Source organism: Myzus persicae, unplaced genomic scaffold (assembly GCF_001856785.1).
Source record: "Myzus persicae strain clone G006 unplaced genomic scaffold, MPER_G0061.0, whole genome shotgun sequence".
NCBI classification, from domain to species: Eukaryota; Metazoa; Arthropoda; class Insecta; order Hemiptera; family Aphididae; genus Myzus; species Myzus persicae.
The window spans coordinates 158,526-168,742 of NW_019103345.1; the positions used below are offsets into that span (position 1 = coordinate 158,526).

At 32.4% G+C, this 10,217-nt stretch overlaps 1 protein-coding gene across 1 annotated transcript; it reads right to left on the minus strand.

Moving 5' to 3' along the window:
- Window positions 1-2,169: 2,169 nt before the first annotated feature.
- LOC111034349 (40S ribosomal protein S6) lies at window positions 2,170-5,714 on the minus strand. The gene is made up of 4 exons (XM_022315525.1): window positions 5,585-5,714; window positions 4,458-4,808; window positions 2,482-2,688; window positions 2,170-2,396 (listed from the first exon to the last, which is right to left on the minus strand). Exons 1-4 carry the CDS (start codon window positions 5,588-5,590, stop codon window positions 2,205-2,207), a joined length of 756 nt encoding a protein of 251 aa, XP_022171217.1. The 5' UTR covers window positions 5,591-5,714; the 3' UTR covers window positions 2,170-2,204.
- Window positions 5,715-10,217: the final 4,503 nt, after the last annotated feature.

Below are 10,217 nucleotides of genomic sequence, written 5' to 3' on the forward strand. Positions count from 1 at the left end.
TAAGTTCAAATTAGACGAAATTACATATTCACAAAAAGAATAATGATTATTAGTCATTTTATTGTAAAAAACGGTTCCGAAGCAGCCAAATTTTACAAAAGTTTATATATTTTTCCAGCAATACTGATAATTTTAATTCAACTTACGGCTACCGTATAATTAAAAAGTAATAACAATATAAATTATCCTAGACTGACATGTCGCCACCCAGAATTTTTTTTCGTATACAATACACGATTTTAAAATTGAATTCAAATTTAATACTGTCCATTACAGCAAACCCTGGTGTCGGGGAATAGAATACGACACCGGTGGCTTCCGGCCTATCGTAAAAGGCGATTAACGGGGAGAGGAGGGTCTGATGGTACCCAGGGAAACCGAAACCATCCAGGGTAATAGGCACCCTGCTGGGAAGGGGGACCCGCGATCTTTGATCAATATCCCCCTTCAAGGCCGACCACTAGCCGGTTTTTCGGAGCTAGAATAGTGGGTTCATCTGACACCAACGGTAAAACCAAGTTGGTACTACGGGAGAGGGGAGCCCCACTGTAGCTGACACGGCTCGCCGTGCCAGGGACAGTGCCCCTCAAGGTTGAGGAGCCTACCTCGGCTGAAACGTAGTGGCTGTGGCATGAGTAATCGCTGGATAGTGCAAAACCGACGACCCAACGGGAAAGAAGCCCCGAAAGGCTGATTTCAAATCGGGTACGGTGACAGGCCGGTGCTCGTGTTCCATACATCGAAGACGTGCGGGAGGGGTAAAATCCGACCGTAATCGTACGTATCCCTTGAGTAGCCCTAGGCTAAGGTAAGGTATACGGACGTAGGCGAAAGCCACCAAAACCTGGACTACTCTCTGTCCATTACAGCAACCTTCTAGACACCTAATGTACGATAGAGCGACAACCACTTATCCAATTTTTTATTTTTGACCCCCTGAGTACTTACTAGAATCACTTTCCTACCAGAAAAGATGCTGTTGAAGAAAATAGAAACACTTTTACTGTTCTAAAATATGATAACAGCCACAAAAAAGACAAAAAACACATATCGCTCTGCTCAGAATCTAAAATCAGGAAATTAAGATACCAAAATCTATTTCAAGATTTTTTAGTACAAATTCTCAAGTATATTTTTGCTACACCAATGATTTTATAATATAGTTTATTATAAAATCAATGGTTCATTACATATGCACATTTATAAGAATCAACTATTAATAAATAGGTAGAGACTTATGAGGTATGAGTGTCATACGTGCTAATACATAAGACACAATTTACTCAACGGTCAACGTTGATTATTATATTTTAAACGACCGCACGAAAAATAATTAATGTTCCTCTGTAGTCTGAATTAAACTAATTTAATCTTTGCCGTCTTTCCTGATTACGACATTCGGACCTCACAGATGGTGGACACTGCATATCTCACTCACAAGTCACAACCACGTTTTGCATTAACAATGCTGACCTTCCAATAGACCGAAATACTTCCACAAAATGCATTTTATTGGTTTTTCTCCCATACTGGTGGTCTGATGATTTGTAAATCAGACATATTTTCCTATTGAGACTTGTACTCAATTTTAAAATAGTGTCATGTCAATGGAGATGGGAGTTTATTAGTTTGGTAAGATTAGGTTGTTTTGCCAATGATACTCATATTATCTAGTTTGATTTTAAGACAGTAAATATTAATAATGGACGATTAACATTTTTTTTTAATATACATTTTAGTTTTTATAGATTGTCAAATAATTATTAATATAATATTATTTAACATGTAATATACATTTTTTGATTCAACTCACGATTCCTCATAAATCATTAACTAACATAAGTAGTAAAAGAACAAAAATGATCTGCTAATCCAAATTTGATGGATAAATATATGGCCAGCAGTTAATTTGAGTTTGAGACACGGGTCTAGGCCGAATATTATCAACCAACCAAGAAGTAAATTCAAGATTAGATATTACCAAAAATACTGTATAAATGTGCTATAATATTTAAAAATGAATAGTTTCTTTTTTTTCTTTTAGATGTAATATATTAGTTTTTATTTTCATATTGAAATGGAATAAAAAAAAAACCACTACCCTCCTAACCATAAACAGATAAAACTGGTCGAGGACTTCTTGATTGAAACAAAAAACAACAACAAAGCTATGATTAAAAAAAAATTGTTTTATTTAACCATATTTATTTTTTACTGCTCTTTGTGCCAGAACTAGAAACAGACGATTGAGACATAGTACGTTTACGGCTCTGTTCAGCCCGTTTCTTTGCGAACTTTTCCTTTTGTCTGTGTACAAGAAGCTTGGCGTATTCAGTAGCTTGTTCTTTGCGTTTCAAACAACGTTTCTTCTTTAATGCCAAATTATGACGTTTACGCTAGAAATGAAAAAGAAAGATTATTATTAACAAATAACTTCTACATTTTGTAAAGAATTAAAAATCTTTATTTCAATTTTAGTACCTGAAGACGGACAGGAGTAATGAGACGTTGGATTTTCGGGGCCTTGAAATGTTGTTTGGTCTTTCCTTCCTTCAGTGGCAAAGGTCTTTTAATGACGTACTTACGTACATCATCTTCTTTTTGCAAGTTGAACAACTTACGGATTTTGTTTGCACGTTTAGGTCCAAGTCGTCTCGGGACATTTGTGTCGGTTAACCCAGCAATATCCTAAGAAGTGACAATAATTAATTTAAATTGAAATAAAAGAATACTTCATTAAAGAGTAAATAATAATACAAAGAAGATGTATCGCTTGAACACTAAAAATGATCAACAATAACCATTATTAAAACATTAAAGGAATATTAATTTCCCGTCATTCCGATGTCAAAATATTATTTAAAATAAATCAACAGGAAAATGTCGGGGTTCAAAAGAATTGAGAAAATGTATAAATGATACAACTTAGTTTCCTGATACTTGTTTTTTTTTCTAAAAATTTTATATCAATTTACGCAACATATCTTTACTAATAAGATGATATTGTTGGGCTTTTAATTGCTCCACTAGATTCGCATTTTTTAAAATATTTATTTTATTTTCCAGTATACCAGTGGTAATGAACATGTCAACACTAAACAATAAGGTTCAATTTTTAGAAATATATTAATTGGGTGTTACTTAGAATACTTTACTTAAATGCAAGAGATTAACATAGAACATCAAAATATTAATGATTAAATACATCAGGGCACATAATCTTAAATGTAACGCTTATACACTAACAATGATTAATGGGGTAATCATTCTTAAAACATTAAGCGAAAATTCATTTCCCGTCATTCCGATGTCAAAGTATTATTTTAAATAAATCAACAGGAAAATGTCGGGTTCAAAAGAAATTATATAGGTTATGTAAACTAGTTAACAATAAAAAGTTAAACTCAGTTGTAGATTAACTTGTTACACAACTTCTATATATAGTTGCTTATACATGGATTATTCAATGTCAGGAATGTCTGGAAAAGTAGATTTAAACACAAGAAATTAACTTTAAATGTAACGCTTATACACTAACAATGATCAATAGAGTAATCATTCTTAAAACATTAAACGAATATTAATTTCCCGTCATTCCGATGTCAAAATATTATTTAAAATAAATCAACAGGAAAATGTCGGGTCCTAAAGAGAAAATTTTTGAAATTATATATTTTGGCATTAAATATTAATACAATAGACTCCAATCAATGGAGAAAATAAATAATGGTGGGTTGGACCCTGATTTTTGAAGTCAATTGATCTTTAAAATATTTTAACAAACACAAACCTAACCTTTTTTACTGAACCGAACATAAACAAATTGACTTAACACCTTGCCATATACAATTTAATCAACCGTAACAACAATTGTATTTGAAGTATTCTTGTTATTCTACATTTAAATCTATGTAAGTACCTAACTGTATTTAGGTATTTCTTAGTTGCTTAATTATGTAATTGGGACATTTTTCTATATCTAGTCGCATAAACGCTTTAGACATCTGCTCAGACCACAAACGTTAACAATTTGTGAAGAGTAAAAATCAGTTCTACCTATTTTTGTTTTCAAATATTAATAAAATATGAAGTTTCTTAAAAAATTAGTACTTATACTCTTTTCAGCAAGAGAACACACCGTGAGCCAACCAACATTGATTTATCTGCACATCTCAACCTAACACAGGTGAACCAATTTCAGTAGTAAGGTGAAGCAGGATGTGCAGAAACAATGTTTTCCCTTGCTAGACAGGAGTGTATGGGTATGTATTTTATTTGGTATTAAATTATTGGGGAAAATAACACAAAATATTAGATGTGTCCCAATAAAATCTAATTTACATGCAGCACATTAGTTTAGGTGTATTTCAAACTAATAAGAACTATTAACATTCATAAATAAAAAATGAATCCATCGGAAAAATTACTTGTTTATTCGTTATAATAATTATAAATACCTTCTCTCCTTTTTTGACAACAACCAATGACAAAACGCTAAGATTGGAATCAACAATACATCCACGAACTGATTTTCTCTTGCGTTCACCATCCCTTCTAGGACGGTAACACGAATGTCCTTTGGATAATAATAATCGCACTCGGACATTAGAGAGAACACCTTGTTTCATGGGGAAACCTTGCTTGTCATTGCCTCCAGATATTTTTAGCACATAACCTTTCCATTCATCGCCAAGTATATCAACTTCAACTTCAGTGCCGATACGTTTTTCATAGAAGACACGCAGCTTGTGCTCATCTACGATTTCAAACAGCTTTTGGCTGCCTGTGGCTGGATATGATACGTTTAACTATTAAATAACATAAAATAATTTAATTAATAGGTTATTAGGTGGATGACAATGATAAGTATACAAAACTTATGAAACCTATATTAAATAAAAGTAAAGTATTTTGTCAGTGTAATGCCTAAATGCAGAATACTACTGGTAAGGTAACTTAGTATAACTTAAGTGCATATGCCACTGTAAGTTAAAATGCATTAAATGTTTTGTTAGTCTCAAATAAATTTACAAGAAGTAGGTAATAATTGTTTATACACAACATATTACATGCACGTATGTATATATAATTTAAAACCAATTTTAGACAGTATTAAAATTTAAGATACTGAACACCATCGTATTTAACAAACAAAATTGTTGAAGAACTGCCAGTTAATTCTGATGAATAAATCTCAAAAAATTCATTCGCTCCCTCAACGAAATTGAGTCAATGGGAGAAATCACGGGGAAAAAGTTTGCAAACATAATTTAAAGAAACTCAATAAGGATATGTAATGAAAATAATAGCCGAACCAAACGTTTAGTTCATGATTAAATTACAGTGCTTTTCAACGAATCACATAAGTAGCCCAATACAATAATGTATTAATATATTAATAAACCACGAAATAAAAATAAAACTCGACGAATTATTTTTTGTCGATGTAAGATTTGTCGGTACTCGATACCATGTTGTTAAACAATTTTTCCAACTTTATCCAATTGCATCTCATAAAATAACAATTTTGTTAAAATTAAAACTCGTATAATCGACAAATAAGATATTAAAGAGTTAACATTACCTTCATGTTGAATCCTAGTTAATGGACGAACACAATCCAAAAATTAAATACCATAAAACATTTTCACAATTGACACTGAAAGTAAAAAGGTAAGCAAAAAGTTTTGAGAGACCGTCGACGGACAATATTGATAAGTGAGGTTATGCCGTAGACAGTTAGACCATAATACAGTGAAGCCAACTTCATATTTAATGATACCCCAAAGTGATAAGGGAAAAACAAAAATTTTCAAATTCAAATCTGCCAACTTAGAAAGGAAAAAAATTTAAATCGACCCAATCTTGCCCCAATGGCCCAATGCGTAACTTCAAACACTAATTTGTATAGCCATTAGTATGCCTATACATAGCCTATACNTGCCCCAATGGCCCAATGCGTAACTTCAAACACTAATTTGTATAGCCATTAGTATGCCTATACATAGCCTATACTAGTTGGGTTAAAAATGTTAAAATAATTATATAATATAAATAAAAATAAAATAATAATTTTTGAAAAATCATATGTGTGTTGGTAAACATTTTAAACATTTTAAATATTTTTCCACTTACACCTATATGGCTATATTTATTCTAATAACTTATATTTTAATGTAAAAGAAATAAAAAAATAACTGTAAAAAACATTTTTAACCACACCTGTGATCTAAATAGATCATAGACAGTCCTAAGTCTGTTAAAATGGGAAGGAAAATGTTATTATGGTGTATATAGTACTTACCATAAAATATTCAAGAACTAGTGTTGTAGCTAAAATAATTCAGGACCTTACTAGTGTAGGTAGTAACTATAAAAATCTGGGACTCAGGCACCCAGCTAGTGTAGCAATTTTAAATTTGGGACCCAACTCGGATGCAGCCAGAAAAAATGCTTAAGTTTAAAATCGAAGCATTATTTCTACTAGAAAAAATGTTAACAGACCTGGTATTTAATTAAACTAACCAAGTTCACATTTTATCAATATTGGATATTTTAACGAAAAATAAATATTTTTTTGCATTCAAAACATAAGTTATATTGAAACTTTTTTCACTACAAATATTATATTACCATTGAGTATGGACGTATTGTACGGAACTCTGAAAGATCGATAGCCGAGTGGTTAAATAATCGACTGCCAAAACTTTTTTTTATTTATTAATACAATTGTATCAATATTCAATACACCTGGTATTTTTACAATGTTACTATTTTACAGATTACCATAGGCGGAGATCTTGTGAAATATTAAGGGGGGCTTAAATATTTGATGACAAACAGACCCTTGGGGGCATTGCCCCCACACCCTCAACAAACTAATTTTTACATTAGATCACTCATAAAAAATTGTTCTCGTTGACTCGTTATCATAACAACTTAAATAGTTACAAACATAAAAAAAAAAAATTAATAAACGATTTAAATTTAAATATTTCAAACATATTTGAACTAAATTATTTATTAAATCTACATCACAATCTCAAAAGAAATGTATTCCCAAGAACATCAAGCAATAAGTAAAATATAATTAAAATGGTCAATACGGTTAACGATTCATTCAATCGCGATAAACTTTACGATAGGTTTAATACAGCTATAGCGATAGTCCTATGATAGCTATCGCTTCTCGAGAATTAACAAAAATTAGGAAAAGAAATAATATTTTTCCCATCTAAAATAGAATGGTTTAATATGTTATTCAATATAGATGGCCGATTGGTACAAAATATGTACAATATTAGGTATATAAACACAATATAATATTATTGTGAAGTGTGACTTAATTGTTCGGTATGTTACCGTAAATAATAAATTGGTAAATAGTGTGTATGTAATGTACTAGGTACACTTATATAATTGTGGATATAAGAATATAAAATAATGAAAAAAGTTCTGCAAACTATACAAAATTACGGTATTGTTTATTTAATATTCTTAGGGGGTCTTTAACTTAAAATCATTTATTTTGGGGGGACTAAGCCCCCGTAAGCCCCCCCCCCCCGATCTCCGCCTATGCAGATTACAGATCTTATATCATATAATGTATAATAGTTTTGGTTAGCTATGAGTCTGTATCAGTATCTGAGGTTGAGGTGTCTTCATTGGGATCTAGTAGGGTGTCCTGAGGTAGCCGAGGTTTGAGTCTCAGATTTGTGGATCTCTTGCCAGTTGCCGATGTTGTAGTGACGAGCTCCATCTACTTTGTGGAGTTTTTCGTAGAAACTTTTAAATTGTTGTGTTATCCAGGTAGATAGGTGTGGTAGGCCCGTATCGTTGTGTAGTTGTTTGTTTCTCATAAACCAAGGGGCCTTTAGGGCTATTCTTTAGAATTTATTTTGAAGAGTTTGTAATTTTGTAATTTTTACTTTTGAGACGGCTGCCCATACTGGGCATGCGTAGGTTTCTAGTGGTCTTATTATTGCTGTATAAAGGAGTAGAGAGCATTTCATTTGTATGGTAGAGCTATGGTACAATAGAGGGTACAGTATTCGTAGCCTTGTGTATCCTTGGTTTAATTTTTTGTTAATGTGTATTTTCCAGCTTAGTTTTTCATCAAGGTGCAGGCCCAGATATTTTATTGATTCGTCTTTGTTGTTCCAGTTGATTTCTTTATTGTTCATTTGAAGTAGAGTCGGGTTTATATATTTTCTAAGTGTAAATATTTTTGCTTCGCTTTTGGTTGAGTTTAGTGTTAGTTTCCATTTTGAGAACCAAAACGATAGTTCATCGAGGGAGCTTTGTAGATCTCTTATTGAAGATTCAAGAGTTTGGTTTTGCGTTATTATTGCTGTGTCATCTGCGAACATTGCTAGCTGGCAGTGTTGTGGTGTTGGTATATCGTGACAGTATATATTAAATAGAGTTGGTCCTAGCACAGATCCCTGTGGAACTCCAGCCTTTACTCTATGTATTTGTGATATATCTGTTCCTATTCTGACTTAAAAGTTGCGATTTGTTATAAATGACAGGAGTGTATTGTTAAGGTATGTAGGTAGTTTTAGGGTTTTTATTTTTGAAATAAGTGCCAAACCTTATCAAATGCCTGAGATATGTCTAAGAAGGCTGTTATGGTAAATTTTTTATTTTCGTAACCGTTTACTATTATTTCAGAGATCCGTTGTAGCTGATGGGTTGTTGAATGGAATGGTTTGAAACCAAATTGATGTAGTGGTATGATTTTTAGGAATGGTTTAATTCTGCGCAGCAAGATTCTTTCGAGGAGTTTAGAGAAGGTTGGGAGTGAGAGAGATTATCCAGTTCCCATTTTACCCTTCTTGTTAGTTGATTTAAACGTTTTTTGACTGCTGGTGATAGGTGTGTTTGCCAAATTCTTCGTACCTTATGTTTTTTTTTTTTATTAGGCTTTGTATGTGGGATGGTATTGGTGTGTTATGAGATTTTTTTGTAATTTGGTGGAGCTAGTGCTATAAGTCTATCGCTGATTTGATAGATTCTGTGAGATGTATTATTCCCGAGTTTATATCGTTTGTATTTGAGTATTTTCTGTTTGGTTTTAATATTTTATCTATTATATTGTCTTTGAAGATTTCCCATTTTATTGGCCGATTTATCAGTTTTGGTACGGGAGGGATAGTTTCTGCTTGTATTCTTAGGGTTGTTAAAACCGGGACATGATCAGAGTCGAGCTCGTTTAATACTTTGTGGTATAAGTTTGTAGGGAAGTTTGAGATTAGAGCAATATCTAATATGCCCAGGGTAACTCATGTTCGGTAGAAGGTTGGACACGGTGGAGGGGAGACCATGATGTTTAAATCTGACGTGTACTCGTACAATTTTTGACCGTTTGGGTTTGTTTTTTTACAGCCCCAGATTTTGTTTTTGGAATTGAGATCTCCTAGGAGTATGGTGGGGCCGGTGGGGGTATTATTGAAAAGCTTGGGCAAGTCTGAGTTTTGAATTTTCTTGTTCGGTGGGTTGTATGCTAATATAACATGTAAGTCATGTTTATCTGTTATAAGATTTATTGCTACTGTTTCCATCTGAAGTGTAGGCGGCAATATTATTACGTTGGGTTTTAGGTTTTTTTTAATCAGTATTGCTACTCCTCTTTCAGAATCCTTTAGGTGTATTTCGGTGATACTAGCAATGTCGATTTTGTGTCGTGATAGAAATTCTGCTATAAAACCTTTTGGATTTTAGTCCATTAGCATTCCAGTTGACTAATATGATATCCTTGACATTAATTATGTTCATTTTGGGTTGTTAAAGGTTTGAATGGGTTAGTTGTCATTTTGACTGCCAAAACTTATTCAGATATCTACGAAATATCACCAGATTAAAATGTCGAAAAATGATGTCACCTATGAGTGACGTATAAAAATTAAAATTATTGTACCATAATATTATGTAGGTTCTAGGTATATTATAATTTATAGGACTTTTATGATTTTTCGTAACTATAACTATAAATAGGTAAGAATAGTACTACTACTTGTCTACTATATACACAGTACACAGGTTTAAAATTTGTAGGCGTGGTACCTAGTACCTAATAAATAATAATACATAATCGGCCACTAACTCTTTCACCTTATTATATTACCTAACCTATAACCTATTTATAAGTTCAATTTTGATAATCTAGGTATTTGAAATATGAGAACTTCTTTTAGTTCGGGTCGAAGCCTGAATTT

Excerpts from the sequence above, each read along its gene's own strand:
- LOC111034349 (XM_022315525.1), bottom strand. Across the intron at positions 2,689-4,457 it reads TTGTCAAAAAAGGAGAGAAG|GATATTGCTGGGTTAACCGA; the intron begins GTATTTATAATT and ends GTCACTTCTTAG. Across the intron at positions 2,397-2,481 it reads TTACTCCTGTCCGTCTTCAG|CGTAAACGTCATAATTTGGC; the intron begins GTACTAAAATTG and ends TTTCATTTCTAG.